We start from the raw sequence: 23,145 nt of genomic DNA, 5'->3' as shown, positions 1-23,145 counted from the left end.
TTCCCTTCAGTGCCCAATTCTTACCTCCATGAGCAGATTCTCAGTAATCAGCCCCTGCAGATACACTCGCAAACATCAGCCTAAATACCACTGTCCTATGGTATCTGTAACAGATGCTGAACCATAACCCAGAACTATAATGGGCGCTGGTAGCGTAGTGTTGGGTAGTGGTTGGGTAGTGTGGGGCGGTGGTAGCGTAGTGTTGGGTGCTGGTAGCGTAGAGTGGGGCGGAACAGAGTGGTTAAGAAGCTGGGCTAGCATGCAGTAGTCTGAAAAGTTGTGGGTTCAATTCCCGGCATCCACTGTGGTGCCCTTGAGCAAGTTGCGCCGGGGACAGTGGCATTTGTCATATGTAAGGATATGGAATAGAGGTGGAATGTAAGGCATATGGAAGGCTTTGGACAGAAGCGTCTGCTAAGTGAATAAATGTAAATGTTAATGTAAAGTTATTACACGGCTCTTCAGAGTGCTGCAGAATGCTCCATTCACTTGAATGGGCCTTCCCATTCTCAATAACAGACCGTTGCTAAGTATAACAGACCGCTGTCAAGGAAAATGGACTTTGTGCTTCTAATTTAAGTCTTTCATATTACTGCGCAAGGACTGGAACTTCATTCAAAAGTGAAAGTAGACGGTTGATCAGCTGTGTTCTAAAGAATGTTTGATTCAAGTTCAGCGTGTGCTGTTGTGAACTATTTGTTTCTCAGCAAATGCCACGACGAAACGGTCCGCTGCGTGTCGGGGTCCGGTTCGCCCTGTCGGGACTTATTTTCCCAATAATGACCGGCATTCTATACATAGCTAACCACAACGATATGAACGTCCACAATAACCAACGATAAGGAAAGTCTCTTGTGTTCATTAATATGATTTCTAAAATGTAATGAATTCTGATTGGCCGTCAGTTTTTTTTTTTATCATTCTTAAAATTGGTCTGAAAGTGATTCCCAATGATATCGTTCGTCATGTCTGTTACCTTATAGTATGCAATGAATGTTGTCATTCCAGTTAACTATAGCGATACTTAAAATGATAGTTTTTCATCTTTATAGTTGAGATGTTGCCAGTGTGGACAACCCTTTCGCATGGTCTCTAAGTTGTTCCCGTTTGAAAGGGCTCCATTAAAGAGTGCAGGGTTATGAATGCATTTGGCTTTGAGGAGGGATGTGTAATGGCTGTTCCAGTTTAGGACCCAGGAGAACAGTCTGTTGGACGCAGGAGAATAGTCTTGATTTTGTCATGATGTTTCCTCAACAGGGATTCAGGCGCTGTTAGGGGGAAATGAACAGCTCAGCTATCGTGTGTGTGTGTGTGTGTGTGTGTGTGTGTGTGTGTGTGTGTGTGTGTGTGTGTGTGTGTGTGTGTGTGTGTGTGTGTGCGTGTGTTTGCGTGTCTATAACTCCATCTTTCTTCTTCTAGTCTGCCAGAGTGCTTTGTGGTTCCAGCCTCGCTAGCGGATCAAGATCTGAAACAGTATGCATGTTCTTTTACGGGCCAACGCATCCCGGTTAGTCACACTCCCTCATCATACACAGAAATACACTTATACACCCATGTTATAAACACACACACACACACACACACCACCATCAGAAGTGCTGGCTGTGTCTTATAAATCATGTTCATGACCCTAGACAGCACCCCCCTCCCACACACTGTAGCAGTGAAGTGTGTGTGTGTGTGTGTGTGTGTGAGAGCGTGTGAGAGCAAGCGTGTGTGTGTGTGTGAATGGTCCACCATGTAGCTGCAAGATGGTGGTTGTGGTTTGAGTGTGTGGGTGTTGTGTGGGTGAGCTGTATAAAGATGTGGTGCATTTTTGCATGTGTTTGAGCGTGTGTGTCTTGTTTGTAAGTGTGGAGAACTTCTTTAACTACATGCTCAAAAGTGTTTGTGTTTCTGTGTGTGTGTGTGTGTCACTCTTCAGCTGTGGTGCTGGAGTCACCCCAACGGAAGTGCTTTGGTTCGAATGTCCAGCATCAGCGATCCGCAACAGCAGAGGAAACTGGACCAGAGGTTTGTTTGTGTGTGTGTGTGTGTGTGTGTGTGTGTGTGTGTGTGTGTGTGTGTGTGTGTGTGTGTGTGTGTGTGTGTGTGTGTGTGTGTGTGTGTGTGTGTGTGTGTGTGTGTGTGTGTGTTTATAAAATGAGAGGAAGTATAACCAGACTGCAAAGATTTCAAAGATGAAAAGAGGAAGATGGGTTTATGTCCTCCTAACATCAAATACACAGACACACATACTTGGACAGTGTACAGATACAGTATTGGATGTGTCTCGGATCCTCTTTATCTGCTAACTGCAGGACAGCAGGGGCGTTTAAAAACCTGCTGATCAAGATTCAGACTTTTCTCACGGCCAGAATCTGTTTTTTGTCCTCAACTTATCATCGCGCTTGCAGGGGTGTAGTGGGCGTTGGAGGCATAGTAAACCAATATAAGTGATAGGCTTTTTAACCATAAGCAATGACCCAACGGTGAACCTGCACACGAAACAACTTTAGGAAAAACTTAGATTGGTGCAGCTACTCTCATCCAAACAAAAACTTTTCTAAGAAAGCAATAACTGGCACTTGCCTGCCTAATGTATTTCTTTCTTTTATTTTTGTATTGTGTTTTGTTTTATTGACTGCTCCTCTGCGTTTTAATCATTAGCAAAGACAATGATATGACGCCCCCTCAAATTGAGCTACACTGCCCACAGCGTATTGAATGTGTGTGGATCCTGCGTTTGTGACTGTAGTTATTGCCATGATTTACGTGTGATAATGAATGAAGCCATGTCACATGTTATGCATCAATGAAATAAGACTACACTAGATTACATAGGCTACTCTACATTATAGTTTGTCTGTTTATTGTATGATACAACAAAATGAAAAGCTACAGGACCGATATTTATAAACTTTGGTGGAAAAGTGTAGTTTGGGTGAAAACATTCAATTTTGAAGCTAATCCAAGTCATTCAATGGATTTGTGAATTTGGTTTCATGTTCAGGAAAGCTGTACGCACCCGATCTATGTGGAGGTGCGAGTGTGACTGTTTTTGCAATGACAGCATTCAAATAGCCCATTTTATAACCCACACAAATAACCCACTTTAAAAATCCCCACTGCACGCTTGTGTCTGTGTGTGTCTTTCTCTCACTCACACACTCACACTTACACTTACACTCACTCTCACACACACATACACACACACACACCAAAATAGCACCAATTCTAAAACATCAGCGGTTCAGATTTAGACCGCATCCGTGGCTGAATTGATTCATGTTTCAGCAGACTTCCGCCTGCTTAGTTTATTTATAGGTTTGCCAGAATCCACCAGAGTAATTTGGACTTTCAGGAGTATCATAATATCAACACTCGGGGATTGGGTTGCGTCTGAGCCTCATCTTATGTGGATGCACCTTAAAGGCCCCCTAAAGAGGTTTTTTTACCTCACAATATTGTTTCCAAAATCATTTCAATGGCACATAAGCTCTTAATAGGGTGAAAAGCCCTTCTACCGCACTCTGAGCAGGTCATATCGTTTGTAAAACAGCCGTAGGAAGTTTGGTGTTCGGGTAGGAACATTAGCTGTTCAAAGAGCTGCTGAAAAACAAAGAGCTGCTGTGCTACAGGAAGTTAGTTATCGGAGTTATGTAAATACGCATACGCTTCTTTAGTGCTGGTTTAATGTCCCAGTGGGGTAAACATGTGAGAACAGTTTTATGCACCTGCCATTCCAGGGTCAAAGGTAAAATTTGAAGGTCTGTTGCTCCTCACTAGGATCAGCAGTGCCATCACTAAGAGCCACCCACAGCGGTCTGACGTGCTCAAGTCCGACCTGGACAAGCAGCTGCCCAACATCCAGGAAGTGCAGGCCGCTCTCGCCAAGCTGCGGCAGGTCTGCGTAATCGGTGAGTCCACACCTGTCCTAACACTTTGTTCTACATGTTTGTTTGTTTGTTTGTTTGTGTTTACACTTTCACTCTGTTTACATTTTTGGAGGCTTTTGAGTTAAGTGGTGTGTGGAGATGATCCATATCAGTTTGTGTGCATAGAGATATGGAGGTGTGTGTGTGTGTGTTGTGGCATGTGATGTTTTGTTATGATAAAGAAGCAGAAGAAAGATAACCGCATGCAGCCACATAGTTGATAAAGGGGCGCCTTTCATGCTGAAGGCGATAGCATCAAGGCAAATAGCATCAAGGTTGGCACAGAGCAGGACTGACAGGTGCTGAGAGAGACAGGCTGGGTTAGACCTTGTGTTTGGGGTAGACATCACTTGCTTGTGAGTGCTTTTCCATATAATTGACTGTGTGTTTTGTGTTTTTTTTTGTGTGTGTGTGTGTGTGTGGCTATACACAGAGCCTTTTGAGGAATCAGAGGAGAAATGGTTGTCGTCCTTGGAGAGCTCGCGATGGATGGACTATGTCAGGTATGCACAAATGTTTATAGACACACACACGCTCTCAAACACACACATATACACACACACACACACACACACACACACACACACACACACACACACACACACACACACACACAAACCCAGGCACTGGTGAAGTCATTCTGGTATTTTAGGTACTCACAGTCATTCTCTTTCCTGTTGTAGTTAGTTCTTCTTCAGCGTAGCACGACCTACCTGTGTGATGATAAGCGGAGGGGCTCATGACGCATGAGGGTTTCAGCAGCAGATATCTCGGTTGTGACAGCTGAGTTTTCCTCGCTAAGCAGAACCAAATCCAGCAGGGAGAAGTGAAATAGAAGTGAAATCTTAAAGCATTCAGTGTTTCCCTATTCAGATATCATCAGCATGATGCATAAAACAACAACATGATATTTATCCAGCTCAAGCTCTAGCTTCCTCAGGGATAGCCATGTTGTTTAATGTTTTGGACCAATCAGATTAAAGCTGACAGACAGTCTATCCATTTACCATAAGTGCATAATGTTGTCTTTCAGATGGGAAATACCACAGTCATAATGTTGAAAATCAGCCCTGCTCTTTGCTGTGCAAACGTTATTGTAGACACTGTTGCAAGTTGGTGTCGTAGGATTAAGCAATAAGCCCTGAGAGGCCGTAGGTTACGCTGATTCTACAACAGCTTGGGGGCACGACGCGCTAGCAGAGTGCCTAAAACCCCCCTTGTGGTGATTGCCAATCACAATCAAGGACCGGAACTATCAGTTTTAGAAGTATGCTTTCAGTGCTTGTGTTGATTGTGTGTGTGTGTGTGTGCGTGTGTGTGTGTGTGTGTGTGTGTGTGTGTGTGTGTGTGTGTGTGTGTGTGTGTGTGTGTGTGTGTGTGTGTGTGTGTGTGTGTGTCTTCGCGTGCGTGTGTGCGTGTATGTATGTACAAGACAGAGAAAGGCAGATGTGTTGTTTCCTGTAATTGAAATATAGTGTACAGAATAATGAGTGTATTCAGTGTTGGGGTTGTGTGTGTGAGTATCTATGTGTGTCTGTGTTGGGTGTAGTGTGGTAGTGTATGTGTGTTCATTTGGTAGTTTGGATGGGTTTGTGTGGTGAGTTTGATGTGTGTGTGTTGCCTATTCCCTGCAGGGCGTTTTTAAGGCACGCTATGGAAGTGTGTGGGGGGGTGTGTGTGTGTGTGTGTGTGTGTGTGTGTGTGTGTGTGTGTGTGTGTGTGTGTGTGTGTGTGTGTGTGTGTGTGTGTTTGGGTTGGGTTGGGTGAATGGAAGTGTGTGTGTGTGTGTGTGTGTGTGTGTGTGTGTGTGTGTGTGTGTGTGTGTGTGTGTGTGTGTGTGTGTGTGTGTGTGTGTGTGTGTGTGTGTGTGTGTGTGTGTGTGTGTGTGTGTGTGTGTGTGTGTGTTGGGTTTGATGGGGAGTGTGTTTGTGTGTGTGTGGTGAGTTTGATGTGTGTGTTTCCTGTTCCCTGCAGGGCTTTTTTAAGACACGCTGTGGAGATTGTGTACATGCTGGAGGGAAAACACACTTCTGTCATTTTGCTCGGTAAGCACCTATTCTGGACAGGTTGTTTGTGTATATGATTTGTCAGGTTTGTTAGGTTGAGCTAAGTGTGTGTGTGTGTGTCTGTGTCTGTGTCTGTGTCTGAGCAGAGGAGGAGGACCGTGACCTCAGCTGCGTGGTGTCCTGCCTGGTCCAGTTGATGCTGGACCCCCACTGCCGCAGCCTGCTGGGGTTCCAGGGCCTGGTCCAGCGGGAGTGGGTGATGGCCGGACACCGCTTCCTCGACCGCTGCAACCACCTCAGGAAGAACGACAAGGAAGAGGTGAGGAGAGAGACAGACACATAGGGCTTTCAGATTTTCAGATATAACCTCCGGAGTATATGCAGAGGTTTGTCAAATGGAGGTCCTACCCTTCGGATGATTCAGATATGATGCTAACCTGCGGACCTTATACTGATCTTATACGGACCTATGTGTGAAGTGCGCACTTGAAATTGACCTACAGTATTTGTATGTGTGCTTCGAATAAACACATTTCTGCAACTTTATGGTACCAGCCAATTCAGTAGGCTAACTCAAGACTTCAAGGCCATCATATACAACATTTTTAAGCAACAAACAAAATACTAACATAACAGTGAAGTGGTTCGTTTTTTCATGGTTTATTTTTACCAAAGCATCCTCTCCCCATGTGTCTATGGCATTTACGTAAGGAGCTTGGAACAAAGTTGGGTTTTCTTCGTTTTCATTTTCTCCAGGCATATTTATTTTATATATTTATTTATATTGGGGCAGCCGTGGCCTACTGGTTAGCACTTCGGACTTGTAACCGGTGAGTGCCCTTGAGCAAGGCACCTAACCTCTCATTGCTCCTCTAGCGCCACTGTAGCAGGCAGCTCATTCCGCCGGGATTAGTGTGTGCTTCACCTCACTGTGTGTTCACTGTGTTCTGTGTGTGTTTGAATAATTCACAGATTGGGATAAATGCAGAGACCAAATTTCCCTCACGGGATCAAAAGAGTATATATACTTAGATACTTACACTTATACTTATGCTCAACAAATATCAGCGAGCTCAGCAGTGAGGTCATGAGAAGGCTATCAATTAACAGAAAACCGACCGTGGTGGCTAACAATTTATTAAATACTCCTGTCGTCAACGACGTTGCTGTAGGCTACTGCCTTTTCAGCGCCTTCTGAAATGATTATTCGGTCTTTTGAATTCGATTGGCCTTGCCATGCAGTTGTAGGCTACAACGTGCCATTCCCTTCATGTGTTCTATCAAAATGTTGTATGCCCTCATGGACAGTAGCTCCGTGATGTCTGCATCTTTCCACGTCGGAGATTTTCTGGACAGCACTATGCCACTCCATCAAAACACTGGCATTTAAGTCAGATCTAACCACATGGGCCTTGCGAAAGAAGCGTCACCAACACGCCCTCTTACTAGGTGTGAATTTTAACCGCATGTTCTATGCCTCGTTCAGACACAGCACATTTACATAATGTCCGGAGGAAATACTAGGGGGTGGAGTAGTAGAACAACCGGCTAAATTCGGAGAGATGGACAGAGAGGCAGACATGGGATCAGGATTTGAGAGGAAGAGAGAGATGGAGAGAGCACTTCTTTACTGAACAATGGCCTTACTCACATCTTTTGAACACACCATTAAAACATTAGTATTTCTCACACAAAGCCTACATACTCCTCATAGAGACAAGAAATAGAGACAAGAAAGAGAAGTGAGACTCCCATTAAAGCACCACAAGAAGGAAGAGAGAGGATGGATGGAATAAGGAGAAGAGAGGGGTCTAAGGGGGGGTTGAGATGGAAAACAAGTGGGTGAATGCGGTCCCCCACTTCCTGAACCACTCCAACCACCACTAGAATAACGCTGGGGAGGGACGGAGCGAGGTACAGTGAGTGGTGGGGGTGAAGGATAGAAATGAAAACAAGGAAGAACAGAGTGGATGGCTGTGGGCCACCACTTCCTTGATGGCTGCCACCACTTCAGAGACGATGCAAAGGGGGGGGGGCGTCCAGAAAGAAGGACAGGAACAGGAAGATGGCCGGTCATGGTGATTGTGGTGATGGAGAGGCGTGATGGTGATGGATGGTTCAGGGTTGCGGCACCTACGTATTGATCTGGGTGACGGAGGAGAGTGGTGATGGAGGATGGTAGAGGAAAGCCATCATGGCAAAGAAAGGTTGAGGATGAGCGAGGTTACAGCAGGATTTAAAGACAGGCAAGGCATCACCATTTCATATACATCCTCTGCGCTGCACGGTTGGATTTGGATTTGGCAGAATATACTCAAGAAGCAAAATCAGATGAATTAGAAATGACCCCATATGACCCACAGTTAGAAAAGTAGTCTTCAACTCTCGTTTCTTTCATTCATTTCATCTTGCCCCCCTCTCTCTCCCCCTCTCTCTCTCTCCCCCTCTCTCTCTCTCCCTCTCGCCCTCTCTCTCTCTCTCTCCTTGTGGTCTGCAGTCTCCTCTGTTCCTATTGTTCCTGGACTGCGTGTGGCAGCTGCTGAACCAGTACCCGTCGGCGTTTGAGTTCACCGAGACGTACCTGACGGTGCTCAGCGACAGCGTGTGGATCCCCGTCTTCAGCACCTTCCTCTTCAACTGCCCCAAACAGAGGGCCGAGCACAGCAGGGTGAGGACACACACACACACACAGATATACACGCACACACACATACACACACACACATACACACAACACACACGTTTTCATCATGACAAATGCACGAACTAAAAAGAGCTGTGAGGCTTGTATGCCTATGCCTACAGTCTATTCCTCGTGAAGGAGACTTGCAGGACGTAATATCAAGTCCGCATTTTGGTTGCAACATTTGATGCAAAATTGAATGCTCACATAGCTTTGATAGCGGCAATTTGTCAGTATCAACCATTCCCTTTCAAAGTCCTCTTTATTTCACAGTTTAGTGACCACATTGTCCAAAATGTATGTAATGTAGTCAGAGTTGTGTTAACCCCCCACCCCTCCCCTCTGTTCTGCAGGACTTTGCCCGCAGTAAGAGCATCCCTCTTGGGCAGGAGCAGGTCCTCCGCTTCCCCCCTGTGTGGGACTGGTCTCAGCAGTTCAGCCCCAAGGATCAGACCCTCTTCAACAACCCGCTCTATGTGGGCAAGAGCGCCACCTATGTGCAGAACGGGGCAGTGAAGACCTTCAAACGCACCAAGGTGATCATTAGCTTTTGTTTACCTGGATGAGTATGCGTGTGTTTGTAATTACTAAGGCTGACTGCTGTTTAAACATGACAGAATTTTTCACACTTGTTTTTCTGGTTCCTGGTGTTCTGTTGAGTTTCAGGGTAAGATTACCACAGTTACAAGCTAGAGAAACTGGCACGCATTCTTAAGAATTCTCAGGAAATGAAATTAGACTTAGTATCAGAAAGCCTTTGGGGACTTTGGGAACTAAATTTGAACAGGACAGCAATTAAATAAAATACTGCTGCAATGTAGCTGCTAGTGCCATCGGAATGGCTTTGTTTTGTGTGTAGAGAGCGTGTTTCAGATATGTCTTTTAAATGATTCTCTCTGTTCTGCAGCAGAAGAGCTACAGTTCCACGCTGCGCGGCCTGCCCCTGGCCTTGCGGAATGGCCAGCTGTCGGACCTGGACACGCTCCCACGGCGGAACTCCCTGGTCCTGCGCCTGCCAAGTCCCGGCTCGGCCCCCGGCCAAGGAAAGCCGTCTGAGACACCGCATGAAGGCCAGGCGCTGTGGCTCTCCCAGCAGCTGCCGAGCCCCAGGGCCTGCTGCTGCCCCAGCTGCTGCCCTCGCACCTGACCCTGTGGCGCCTCTACTTCCTGCGCTGGGTCCCCGAGGCGCGCATCCCCCGCGGCGGCCCCGTCACCGCCTTCCACAAGCTCTCGCTGCTCGTCGACGAGATCCACACGCTCCAGAGCCACCTGCGCCACTACAGCACCTCCAACTCCAGCTTCACCCTGACCTCCACCCCCAGTGGGCTCCCTCCCCCGGCTCCATCCCCAGCCCCCTCCCCCCTTCCCCCCGGCCCAGGCCTGGCCCTCAGCCCCCCCTCAAACACCCCCCACCGGCCCCAGTCCCTCTCCCGGTCCCCGCCTGACCACCACCAGCAGCGCCAGGGTCGGATGTATTTCCGCGCGCCGCTCTCGACCCCCGCAGGCCCCGGAGCGTCCATCCCCACCTCCTCCTCATGCCCGGCGCCCGACTACCTGAGCTCCTCGTTCCCCTTCTCGCCCGTGGGCAACCTGTGCCGGCGCGGCCTACTGGGCACGCCCCTCAGCAAGCTGCTCAGCGGCGCCCGCATCTGGCTGTCCACCGAGACGCTGGCCAATGAGACGCTCTGAACAGGGGGACGCCAAGCCCCGCCTGCTTCCGCCACAGGGCAGGAGGAGAGGAAGATAGCGGTGGACAGAGGAAGAAGAGGAACAGGAAGTGAGGAAGAAGCAGTGATTTGGCAAGAGGACTTTGGGTGTCTGTGTGCCTGTGTGTGTGTTTGTGTCTGTGTATCCAGGCGTGTTTTTGCACAGAATTATTGGAAATGGACTGCCGCTAAGTACGCACCTCCCCTCTTTCCCCCTCCTAATTCCTTTTGTCCCTGACATGTGGTGATGGTGCAGAATGTCTGATGTCGTGTGTTTTTCCAGAGGTATTATATTAACATGACTGGTGAGGAGATGAGAGGAGCTTGATGCGCTGTGGGATCATTATGAGGAATCTGACCTGTGGAACAACACTCCTATCTCTCTCTCTATCTCTATCTCTTGCTTATCTTCAACAGTGTCTGTGTGCCTGTGTGTGTGTTTGTGTCTGTGTATCCAGGCGTGTTTTTGCACAGAATTATTGGAAATGGACTGCCGCTAAGTACGCACCTCCCCTCTTTCCCCCTCCTAATTCCTTTTGTCCCTGACATGTGGTGATGGTGCAGAATGTCTGATGTCGGGGTGTTTTCCAGAGGTATTATATTAACATGACTGGTGAGGAGATGAGAGGAGCTTGATGCGCTGTGGGATCATTATGAGGAATCTGACCTGTGGAACAACACTCCTATCTCTCTCTCTCTATCTCTATCTCTTGCTTATCTTCAACAGTTAGTTTGACTTCTCCTGACCTGCTGGCAGGGTCTCATCACAGCTATTATTCACCAAACTAACAAACCAAAATGATGAACTGTGTGTGTGTGTGTGTGTTTGTATCCCTCTCTCTGCCAAGTGGGTTTGTGTGTGTGTGTGTGTGTGAGTGAGCACAGACATGTGGCTAGCTAGCTAACTAGTGTGGTATTGGCTGTAGGTGTGTGTGTGTGAGCACAGTAGTGTGTATAGCTAGCTAGTGTGGTATTGGCTGTAGGAAGATAGGAAGCAGGAGACAGGACTCAAGCTGTGTGGTGAACTATAGGACCCCACCGGGGCTGGCTGGATCCTGCCTGATCATAAATCCACTTAGGCCAGGACTGCTGAGCAGATCAGCTGGTTGATTTGCCATCACTGTTTCTGTGTGTGCGAGCGTGCTCCCTGCAGGATATTAAAATGTGTGTAACTGTGTGTGTGCTCTGCGGAGCGCCATTTGGTGTCCTTAAGTGTGTTAACTCCGAGCCTCATGGACATAACGCTTAACTCTTTAATCCCTATGTCCCTCTCCCCAAGTGACGTGACGTGTGTGTTGACTGTGTGTGTGTTGACTGTGTGTGTGTGTGTGTGTGTGTGTGGTGGTGGCGCACGGGTGCAGGTGGTTATGCTGATGGGAAGTGGTACCCTCATCATGGGTAGCGATTAGCCTGACTAATGATGTGTACAGCTTCATTTGCTTGAATTTCTAGATTTATTTCTTTTTGTTTGTTTGGTTTGTTTTTAGTATGGTACTTCTTTTCATCTCTTGTGACTATGAAGTAATGTACATTTATTTATGTGTCTCTTGTTTGTTTTTATTGTTCTGCTCAGTAGTGTACCACTAAAGGAAATGGTTGAGTGTGCAGTGCTTTAATACTGTCAGGCACGTCTGCTCACCATTAGAGTTCATTTGATTTCTTTTGATTTTATAAAGTATACACAGCACTGATATTTATGTATGAGTTTTTGGAGAATTTCAGCAACTGCAAAAAAAAAAAAAAAAACCCACACACAATCAATCCAAACTAAAGAGAATAACAGGGACTGTGGGCCTCCGTTGTGCCTTTTTAACCCCATGCTTAATGGTCAATGCAGACCAGGCTTTCAGTGCACCTCCTCCCTCTCTCTATCCCTCTGTTTCTCAGTGTCCTTGTCCCGTTCTCTTTGTCAAGGAGGGAAGTAGCAGAGATGAAGCTGATGTCTAAGCTGTGACCCTAGGCAGGGGCTGTTGGGACTTGTAGTCTCATATGCATTTCCTTTGTGTGGTGTGCAAAGGATTGTGGGTAACGAGTTCTGGAAGTGACACTCCAGCATGATGGCCAATAGGCAGATACCAGGAAGTCAGTGGTGTGATGGTAGTTATGGCAACTCTGATGGGCACTATTGTAACGGGAGTGGGGTCTTTATGTAAAGCCAGTTGACGGTCATAAAATATTTTAGTGCTAATAATAAAAAAAGACTTAACACATGGTTTTGCAGTTGTCTCTTTCAAAATATGTTTCTTTAAACCACTGTGCCAACTTGAAAGAATTTATCAATACTACCACGTGAAGGGTTGTTTGAGAAGTCTATGGTGGGATAAATAAGGCAGCCCAAATTGCAAAGCATTTGATTCAACACAAGAACAGTGGTGCATTGAATGCTGTTGTTTGAGCAAGCACAGCTGAGGTCATTGTTTGCATTCTTTTTCTAAAAATGTAGTAAAGCATTTCGACTTTGAACTTTGAGACCAAAATTGTTGTGGGGCACACAGGAGCTTTTGGGTCATTTGCATATTTCAATGCATCGTGAGACCCGGGGACAATACCTTAGTCCACTGGCACCCCCTACTGGCCATGCCACAGACTACAACAATCACTACAGTGGAGTAATAGTCTTCACATATGAACCAGGACACCAGTTTACAAATCATGATGACTCTTTAATTTCTTATGACAAGATGAAGTGGACTCACAGGTAATATTTCCATCTGAATAATAACAATAATAAAAATGAACTGTACATGACCATAAGCCAGAGTATTTAGTCTGTGGGCTATAACTTGAGCTTGCTGGCAGAGACCTCCTTCTGGTTCTTCTTCTTCTTGCCGCCCTGCTCCTTAGAGCCTTTGACCTGTGACTTCACCTGGTCCTGCAGCTGGGAGAAGAACGCCTGCGAGGACCGCAAAGCCTTGTCCATGCCGTCATTCTGTCAAAAAACACACACACACACACACACACACACACAATGACCAACTTGCACATGATTCTGTCTATAACAAGAATAACACTCACTGCATTGGCAAAGCTACTACACTACTTCATTGTTTTCTAAACTTTTGAAACTGAAGTCACACAACACATTTATAACTTGAATTATAAACAAAGTACTGCATTATAAAAAAATATATATAGTTTAAAAAGTGCTATACTTCATACTTTCTAGTTTACACAACAGGAATTCTGAACGTTCTGAAACTGAGGTCAACAACCGTGTCGGTGTCCAACCATGTCAGTAATGAATATTAAACCAAAAGGAGGGCATAAACCTGACTGACCGTGAGGATCTTGGCTTTGCCTCCCTTGGTGAGCTTCTTGAGTGTGTCGGCCACCTGGGCCTTGGAGGCCTTCGTGTTCTCTCCGGTTTTGGCCAGTTTGATCTTCTGCCTCTTCTCCTTCTCCTGGACCTTCAGCCTCTTCAGCTTCTTCTTCTGACGTCGCTCGCGCTTCTTATCGGTGCTCGTCTTCTCCGAGTCGCCAATCAAGTCCCCGGCTTTGTTCTTCTCCTGAGGAGGGGGGAGGGGGGAGGGGGGTAAAAACCGCCGGTAAAACAGGACCTCTTTAAAACATTCAGTCTTCTAAAGTGAATGGTGGTTCCTATAGAAAAAACTTCTGATTGTCTCCTCATTGTACTGAGATTCTTGAGATTGAAACTGAGATGGCTTGGACATGTCTCATTTTTTAAGCTGACAATCAGTCTTGCTCCTCCTAAGACTTGTGGATGCATATTAGAAACAATTCTTCATAAATACATTTCATTTTCTTCATGTCATTCCCATTTAGATTGTGCAGTACTTTTCACAGCACAGTCAATCTCTCAATCACAGTTCAAGTGTTTAACAGTTCAAAAAAATCACACTAAATAAATGACAAATACATCTTTTAGGGCTGTTATGCTTTTGAGAATGAAGGCGTAATTTGACTAAACAGACATACCTTAACTTCCTCTGGTGCCAACAGCGTGGCATCGCTGGCACTAACTGGTGCCACCTCCTCCATGGCAATAGAGGGCAGGTTGGAGACCACCTTCACCTCAGGAATGGCCTGCAGACACAATGACCATCCATTACAACCACACAATCTCTGTTCACCAACCTGCAAGTGCAACCTACCTCCAGACATGTTGGCTGGATTACTTTTTAAACTTAACTTTAGATATTTAACATTTTTTAAATTTAAAAATTACATTTTCTACTTTCATATCATTCAATAAATTTAACATGACTAGTAATAGTACCCCATTTTGTTAACAGGTTGCTTTTGCGCATGCTGTAAAAAGTTATCCATGGTCTCCTCTGAGACAGAAGCTTCCTGGGCTAAATGAGGAAGTAAATGCGTACCGGTTTAGGTGTGAAGTGGAAGTTAGAGAGAGCGTCCAGTTTCAGGAATAGAGAGTCCATCATTTTCTGGATCTGGACATGGGCTGGGTTTTCTTCTTCCTCCGTCTTCTCCTGAGGGGATTAAAAGCAGTGGACATCAGGCACACAGAGCACCTTCACAAGGACATGCTACGATGCTACCCTTATGTGGCCTCCTCAATGGGCAAAGTCAGAATGGAGTCTTGTTGTGTGCTGGCAAGAAAACATCTTCAGATTTACCAACCACTTGGAAGCTCCCACCCCGCTAAAAGTGCTGTTCCAGGTCTTACCCAAGTGACTTTATGTACATCTGACCTGTCCTGAGTCTTACCTCTGTGTGTGTGTGTGTGTGTGTGTGTGTGTCCTGGGTCTTACCTGTGTGAGTTTGACGTACTCCTGTTCGTAGACCTGTGCCAGGCTGAGCTTGCTCTTCTCGTGGTCCAGCGTGAGGCGCTTCTTGTACTCAAACACGTTCTCCTTTGGCTTCTCCTTCCGCACCACGTCATCAAACACCTGCGCACCACACACACACACAAAGCTAATAACTCAACAGCCGTAGCACAAGGTGGAGGTTTCAGACCACAAGAATGAGGATGCAACCCTTGAATGTCTGAAGATGGTTATAAGCCATATAGATATTTCAGGGGTTCTGAGCACCCACCTGGTCCTTTATTCTTTGCTTGATGATTTCTTCTAACTGCATGGTCGTTTCCTCAGTGATAGCAGGAGCTAGGACACACACACAAACAATCAATTTCTGAGCATGAATGATCAGGCATTTTTAAAGATGTCATAGGCCTTACGGAAATGTATTAGCATAACCTAGTAACCTATTAGAGTAAGCATGACAAGTTACCGGTATGCATACTTGTTGGAAGAAATCAGATAATAAATAAACTTACTTGAGACAGATACTTTTTCAGGCTAACGCTATCAAATAAAATAGGGTAGACTAGGCTTGCATTTCTAAAGTTTAACCTGCAGCTACTTGTAGACTGTGCTAGTTATGTTTGTTTAACCAACCAATAATGTTGTTTACACATAGGCTTCAGTATTTTCAGAGAGAGAGAGAGAGAGAGAGACTTTATTGATTTATTGGGAAAATTCAAGAATGTAAATGTAGCCCATTTAATAATTTGAAATGATACTTCTACACTATAACACTATCTACAGAAACTCTTCTTTCACAATTGCTTGTATAGCCTACTTAAATATGGAATTCATGTTCTCCATGGCTACCTCTAGGTCTACATTTGTCCACTTTCAGTGCTCAGCGACACTTAGTTGAAAATATACGCATATTTCAGGGTAATGCAGGGATTTTATATTTAATTAGGTGTGACAGGCCGATTTGAGGGTCGCTTGGGCCAAATATGCCAGGGCCGTTTTTTTTGTCCCAGTTCATCCCTGCTTGGAATGACGCATGCTAGTCCAAGAAACAATAATACTGTGAAGAAATCTGTCACTGATTCAGAGCACAGGCAGGTCCGTGCAGACAAAAGCATAATAAGGAAGGTTTCTGCCAGACAAATTCATAGGATTAAGAGAATAGCTGCTAAATGTCATTGCAAAGCAGCAAACAGGTATTTGAAGCCGCTGGTGCCTCTGGAGTCCCGCAAAGGTGTAGGATCCTCAAGAAGTTTGCAAGTGTGCATAAACCTACTATTCGGCCACCCCTAAACAATGCTCACTAGCTGAAACGGTTGCAGTGGGCTCAGGAATACATGAAGACTAATTTTCAAACAGTTTTGTTTACGGATGAGTGGCGTGCAACCCTAGATGGTCCAGATGGATGGAGTAATGGATGGTTGGTGAATGGCCACCATGTCCCAACAAGGCTGACATGTCAGCAAGGAGGTGGCAGAGTCATGTTTTGGGCCGCCCGGAATCATGTGGAGAGAGCTGGTAGGCCCCTTTAGGGTCCCTGACGGTGTGAAAATGACCTCGGCAAAGTATGTAGAGTTTCTGACTGACCACTGACGTGCCTTCTGTAGCAAAATCATCTTTATGCATCACAATGCACCATCTCATGCTGCAAAGAATACCTCTGGGTCATTGGCTGCTATGGGCATAAAAGGAGAGAAACTCATGGTGTGGCCCCCATCTTCCCCTGACCTCAACCCCATTGAGAACCTTTGGAGCATCATCAAGCAAAAGATCTATGAGGGTGGGAGGCAGTTCACATCCAAGCAGCAGCTCTGGGAGGCTATTCTGCAAAGACATTAAAGCAGAAACTCTCCAAGAACTCACAAGTTTTGCAAGAATTGTGAAGGTGATGTCAATGATGGGGTCCTATGTTAACTTAACCTATGTAACTTGGCCTGTTAAGATGTTTTTGATTGAAATAACTTTTGATTTAATTTATATAACCTCCTAATGAACATTTAATTAATACTAAATAAAATTGTAATTTGCATAATAATTTGGAACACAGTGTAATTGACATTACGGTATCTACTTAATCCTACCAAAGGGAAAAAAATAAAGTGAATGAAATTCAAGACTTTTTGTAAACAAAAGTCAATACCTTTAAGGCCTTAATTTGACAATATTAAATGTAAAACTTGTTCAAGACCCCGCGGGTACCCTGTAACTGATTTCTGTTCCACTGCACCATGTGGCGCGTCAATAACTGACCAAACACCAAATACCACCTGGTCACACTGTGTGATTTCCGCAGCACGGTAGCCATGCGTACAGTAGTGCGTGTTGGGTGCTGTGTATTACTAGGTCACTCCTCTCCTCATTTACAAAGCCACTGCCATTTTGTTCATTTTAAAAGCCATTGTCAGAAGCTGAGGTAAGGTTTGAATTTAAAACAGACTGAATATTATTAACTGCGGGTTTATGCAAATGTCTTGACCGCAAACTGCGATTTGCTTTGATTTCTAATTATTCCCTTTTCAAAATACTGGAGTAGAGTTTGACAGAGGACATCCATTAAAAAAAACGGCAAAATGTCATGCACACGCACACACACACAAACACCTGTCCTAGTCACAAGGGAAAAAACACACATTCTGGCGGAGAGTCAGAGAGGAGACAAACAGACACCAACCCATTCTGGAGGCCTGGTCGAACGCCACGTCCTCCTCCAGCAAGCTGTTCTCTGGTCGGGTCTGAGCAGTCACCTCGCCTGTCAGTTGCCATGGTTTCTCCTCCAGTGCCGTGTTCTCCAGCTCGCTGATACGCTCCGCCATCTGTCAGCCAATCAACAGCCCCAGATCAGCACCAAAACTTGCCACACAGCTTGTGTGATAGGACACATGCCCAATGCCATTATCACCTTTTCATTGGCCCACAGGTTTTTTCTGCTCTTTAACACTTGTGTGATGGGAAGCATGACAAATGTAACTCATCTGCTATCCCTAACAGTTCTCACTGACCCGCATAATTTCCTGAACACATATAAACAAAACAGCTGCCAGAAAAAAACAAAAAGAAAAATAACTGTAATTCTACATTGAAGTAACACAAAACAGACCTTGTCCTGACGTTTCTCAAATGAAGACTTGGAATCGGAAGACTTTGATTTCCCTCCAAAGATGTCTTCCATATCCTCACCCTCGCTCTCCTCTGGAAGGTCAAAGGTCACTCTCTTCAGAGCATCCCTGGCCTGCCTGCTTTCCTCGTCATTGATGTCCTCCCTGTGCATGAGTGTGTGGAGTGGAAGATCACAAAACACACGGAACACTGAATCATCTTTATTTTAACTACACAATTACACAGTCAGTCACAGTGTCAAATCATCAGTGACGCCAACAACAGAAATATACATCAACACTAACAAATCATACAGTATGTAAATATATCATGCTGCAATTCAATATGTGTATAAATGTTTAATGGCTTTTGGGTGCCAAAATCGCTGTCTCTTGTCATAAATAGAAAAAGGAAAAGATTCGACTTACGCCTCTAAATCAAATTCCTCCTCATCCATGTCCTCTTCATCAAACTCTTCATCATCCTCACCACCCTCCTCAGGTTCCTCCTCGTCTTCATCATCTGCTGTGTTCTGAGGTGGCATTTCACCCATCGAGTCAAAGTAGTCTTTATATTTCAGGTTCCGGGAGCTTTTCTGTTGCATTGCCAGAGTAAAGGAAAATTAAACAATGAAAACTCAGTCATGACTGATTCATTCACACAAATTCCAACTGTTATATATATCCAAAATCTAAAAACTAGATGAGCCTACCTTTTTCTGTCGTTTTGATGCCACTGGTTTATCAAAGGTCATTTCCTCCTCATCTCCTGAGGGCAAGTCCTGGAAGTAGTCTACGTCTTCGCCGGCCTGATCGTCTTTGCCCTCTCGTCGGTCCATGTCGTCTAGGAAGGCCTCCATCTCAGACAGCTTGAAGAACTTGTCGTCCACCTCAGAGGGCTCCGTCCACGTAGGTTTAGGTAACCGTGCAGCGGCACCCTTCTGGTTCATCTTCTGCTTGGCTTTCTTCTCCAGCGCGTCCACGTCAAAGTCCACATCTGAGTCCTCCTCAGAGAACCCGTCTCCATCCTCGTTCCCAGGTTCTGCGTCATTCTCGTCGCCCTCCTCCTCCTCACCTTCATCAATCTCATCATCACTCAGATCCTCATCATCATCATCATCCTCTATGCCATCTCCCTCAACAGCTCCTTCATCCTCCTCTGCCACAAGGCTGAGGCCTGTGTCCACTGTGACCTGGCTAACGGCCTCCTCAAACTGTCCGAGAGCAGGAGCGTTTTGCAACTCAAGCTCTTGCCAGATCTGCTCCTCATCAAAGTTCTCCACTACCAGCAGGTCCAGCGGGCTGCTCTTGAAGCCGGCTGGCTGCTCGGCTTTGTGCAAATCGTACAGTGTCTTTGTGAGGGCAGTGAAGTCTGCTGCCAAGGCATCCTGGAGACTGCAATGCAAAAATTAAAATAAGAGCCAAAAACAGAGAATGAGATCTAATGAGATCCAAGTGGAGCAAGACCCTGGACAAAGACCGCTAAGTACCATTTGCACAAGTACAACGGGTAGGCTTCCCTATGAGAACTCTATTAGTAGCTTTGCAAACTTAATCAATACTACATGACACATTCTGCAAACCTGAGCTTCTGAAACCTGCACAAGATCACAGGCAACACCGAGGTGATAAAAAAGAAGATAGTTAGCTACTATTAAGTAACACTTGAAACCATGCTATGCTCAACAGTCATAGTACACAGTACTCTTTTACCTTATTAACGACAATTGTGTTGCTAACGTAACGTTAAACAGAAGCACCTCCGACCTCGTACAACTGGACATTTAACTTACATGGATTTCGACAAAGCAATCTCACATGACGATGTTAAGATCAGCACGGGATAAAATGACAAATAACACAGAAAGTAAAATGTTAGCAATAGCTACCAATGCAGAGGGCTACTACAACATAGGTAACTAGTAGTTAGCTTGTCACCCAGGAAAACACAACATCTCTTTTCCTTACTGGTATCGTTCAATGACAGTGAAAGCAGTTTAATCTGTATGTGTGCCTCACCTTAGAAATTGTTCTGGATGTGCTGTTTTATTGTTAAGAATACTCAAACAGCTCTCCAACGTGTTACTAGTGTCCCCCGTCGCCATCATTTTTCACACATGGGGAACCAGTGAGTAACAGTAAATAGCGTCCCCGGAAACTTGAGTTGTCGGAACGTATTGTCGCAGATCATTTGAGAGTGGCGAACATCAATGTCACAACAAGCTCCTATTTGAAGCTATATCAATGTTTTATTAGGGTTACTCGACAGTCTTTTGGTTTAAATAGAGTTCCGAAGAGCCGTTATTCACAGTGCATTTGGCAAATCGCTGTTATATTATCTTAAGTCAGTAGTTTTCAATAAAGTTTTTAGAAACATGGCGTCTCCCTTGCTGAAGGTTGCAGGTAATGTACAAAAATTGATCAATTCACATAGGTTAACGAACCATCTGCAGTGTATTGTTTTGTCTAACATAATTTAATGGCATGTAACAAGTTCTAATGGATAAAGTTCGCGTCATTATTTCGTTAGTGTAACACAAACTTAAATCTCACGGCTCATGTTTAGCTTGCTAATTTAACCTCATCTGTTACATCAGGTTACGTTGTCGTTAATTCAGGGACTTAAATCTCACTATAATTTGCACGTCAAGGGAACTGCTCAACCCCATGTCATGTTATGGTACACTCAATAATAATAGAAGGATCTGTCCGTTTTACTAAATGAAATGTGGCATCTGGACTGCGCTCTCTTGCTTTACCATTGCCTAACTGTAGGTGTCGCTCAGAGAAAAGAAACTCGTGTTTTTTTTCCTACTGCTGCCAGACAAGACCAGATACATTGCTAAGGTTGTGCTTGCTGTTTTATATGCATTTGTTTAAACTGTTGCACATGTTTGAAAATAAACTTTTTTGAAAAAAGTAAATAATAATAAAGTATCAGTGTCAACATAATCATTATGTCATTATTATTGTCTCCAGTGAGAGGTCTTTCCAGGTGCATAGGCCTATGCCACACATCACCATCTCTCAGAGCCTTCTCTTCATCAACTCTACTCCGTCAGGGAGTTCCACCCTCACTCTGGAAGCTCGGTAGGCTGAATCACGTTGCAATAGCCGTGCCGGACCTGGAGAAGGCCACCGCCCTGTACCGCGACGTGTTGGGTGCCCAGGTGAGCGCTACCGTGCCACTGCCGGAGCATGGCGTGTACACCGTGTTTGTGGAGCTGGGCAACACCAAACTGGAGCTCCTGCATCCGCTGGGGGAGAAGAGCCCCATAGCTGGATTCCTACAGAAGAATAAGTCTGGGGGAATGCATCATATCTGCATAGAGGTGAGTGAATGTCACTCAGTCAGGGAAGGTGTTACAGAAAGCCACCCTTTATTTGACACCCACTCTCTCCACCCCAACAATCTTGTGACAACAGTGCTCATCTTGAAAGTGAAGGCGAAAAATGTCAGTTCTCTTCCTAATCCACAGTCTTATCGATGCCAACGGCAATTTTTTCTTTTCACTTTTGCTACCGTGTCATACAGTTATCACACTTGTAAGATTATGAATGATCTAAGTCATCACCCTTGTCTGAATTCTCATTAATACCTGTGACAGCTTTACACCTTTAGCTTAAAAAATGCCCCCCCCTTTGTGATACAGGTTGATGACATCAAGGCAGCCATTTTGGCTCTGAAAGCACAGAACATCCGCATGCTTTCTGCAGAGCCGAGGATAGGGGCCCATGGGAAACCAGTCATGTTCCTGCACCCCAAAGACTGTGATGGTGTGCTGGTGGAGCTGGAGGAAGCTTAACACTGGTGCCCCCCTCAGTTTGGGCTCGTCCTCGTCTATACGGGCAACACAGCTGACCCTGGACTTGTGTCCGGCCTTGAGCTGGAATGGACTGAATACATGCCTGGACTGTCTTTCCCGAAAGCATCGTTGAACAACCACCATTGTTTCAGCTGAGAGAGAGGGAGAGTGTTCAAAATGATAGCTGCTCCAACGGTTGGTGGTCATTGAACTATGCTTTCTGGAAGACTGCTCCATTTTGGGATGGGAGACCCTCTGGAATTGCATGCTATCTGGGATAATTGCCAGTCGAACAGCACTTCAGAGAACTCGCCGGAAACGGCTCTCCAAATAGTATTGTCATATGACACAGAGTAGTTTCCTGCTATCAGACAAGATCAAAGAATTCCCAGAATTCCCACAGGCCACGATTGCTTATCCGAACCGCTCCCCCCTCCTGAATGTGTTCATCAGACAGAGTCTGTAATGAGAAGATTAGAATATCAAAATACGCATCTGAGCCCCCCAACACACACACACACACACACACACACACACACACACACACTAATGGTAGTGTAGTGGAGGGTCCTTTACTGTAGGCATCTACAAAAAGCTAAATGGGTGGTTGAAGACTCCGAGAGCCTGACCAGAATATCAGGAAATGGTCGCTCGTACCCCAAGATGTGATTGAATCTTCATTGTTTGTTTGTTTGTTTGTTTCTGTTTTGCCGTGTCTCTTCTTTCCCTACATCCCCACTTGCTGTGATGGAATTATCCAGAGTTCTTTGCCTAAAAGAGTTTTTTTCCTGATGTAAAAAAAAAAAAAAAAAAAACAAGAATAAAAGATCTTCCAACTTTGACATGTTTACGGAACCCTGGAGGGATTATCGCAAGATATTTTTGGTGTATAGCCAGAAACGTGCGCTCATTTTACTAAATTGTGCTCTCAATTTAGTAAATCGTGCGCACAATTTACTTAAACGTGCACACGTTTTACTAAATAGTGTGCTCATTTTACTAAATTGTGCTCTCATTTATTTTTTTGTAAAATGAGCGCACAATTTAGTTAAACTTGTGCATGATTTAGTCAATTGTGCGCATGATATAGTCAAATGTGTGCACAATTGACTGAATTGAGTGGACAATCTAATAAAATGAGACCACAATTTAGTAAAACAATCGTCTTATAACTGCTTACTGTCATT

General features: G+C 45.1%; 3 protein-coding genes across 3 annotated transcripts in view; 2 read left to right on the top strand and 1 right to left on the bottom strand.

Annotated features, from left to right (window-relative positions):
• The window catches only part of mtmr10 (myotubularin related protein 10), a 48,832-nt gene extending 38,108 nt beyond the window's left edge, over positions 1-10,724 (top strand). The window contains 10 exon segments of the mRNA XM_048230800.1: positions 1,420-1,507; positions 1,925-2,013; positions 3,769-3,899; positions 4,351-4,420; positions 5,892-5,962; positions 6,070-6,242; positions 8,421-8,591; positions 8,960-9,142; positions 9,517-9,699; positions 9,702-10,724. Of these exon segments, the coding sequence (XP_048086757.1) occupies positions 1,420-1,507; positions 1,925-2,013; positions 3,769-3,899; positions 4,351-4,420; positions 5,892-5,962; positions 6,070-6,242; positions 8,421-8,591; positions 8,960-9,142; positions 9,517-9,699; positions 9,702-10,295 (1,753 nt within the window). The 3' untranslated portion in view covers positions 10,296-10,724.
• A 2,230-nt stretch (positions 10,725-12,954) lies between these two features.
• On the bottom strand, positions 12,955-20,343 carry mphosph10 (M-phase phosphoprotein 10 (U3 small nucleolar ribonucleoprotein)). Its single transcript, XM_048230801.1, has 11 exons — positions 20,172-20,343; positions 18,866-19,547; positions 18,582-18,748; positions 18,155-18,317; positions 17,729-17,870; positions 15,332-15,399; positions 15,046-15,183; positions 14,653-14,763; positions 14,249-14,356; positions 13,591-13,818; positions 12,955-13,241 (listed from the first exon to the last, which is right to left on the bottom strand). The coding sequence occupies exons 1-11, from the start codon at positions 20,258-20,260 to the stop codon at positions 13,089-13,091; spliced, it is 2,049 nt and encodes a 682-aa protein (XP_048086758.1). The 5' UTR covers positions 20,261-20,343; the 3' UTR covers positions 12,955-13,088.
• mcee (methylmalonyl CoA epimerase) lies at positions 20,335-22,797 on the top strand. Its single transcript, XM_048230802.1, has 3 exons — positions 20,335-20,555; positions 21,132-21,484; positions 21,806-22,797. The coding sequence occupies exons 1-3, from the start codon at positions 20,528-20,530 to the stop codon at positions 21,956-21,958; spliced, it is 534 nt and encodes a 177-aa protein (XP_048086759.1). The 5' UTR covers positions 20,335-20,527; the 3' UTR covers positions 21,959-22,797.
• The last annotated feature ends 348 nt before the right edge of the window (positions 22,798-23,145 follow it).

This window comes from Alosa alosa, chromosome 21, assembly GCF_017589495.1.
Source record: "Alosa alosa isolate M-15738 ecotype Scorff River chromosome 21, AALO_Geno_1.1, whole genome shotgun sequence".
Taxonomy (NCBI): Eukaryota; Metazoa; Chordata; class Actinopteri; order Clupeiformes; family Clupeidae; genus Alosa; species Alosa alosa.
This window is presented reverse-complemented; position numbering and strand designations above follow the sequence as displayed.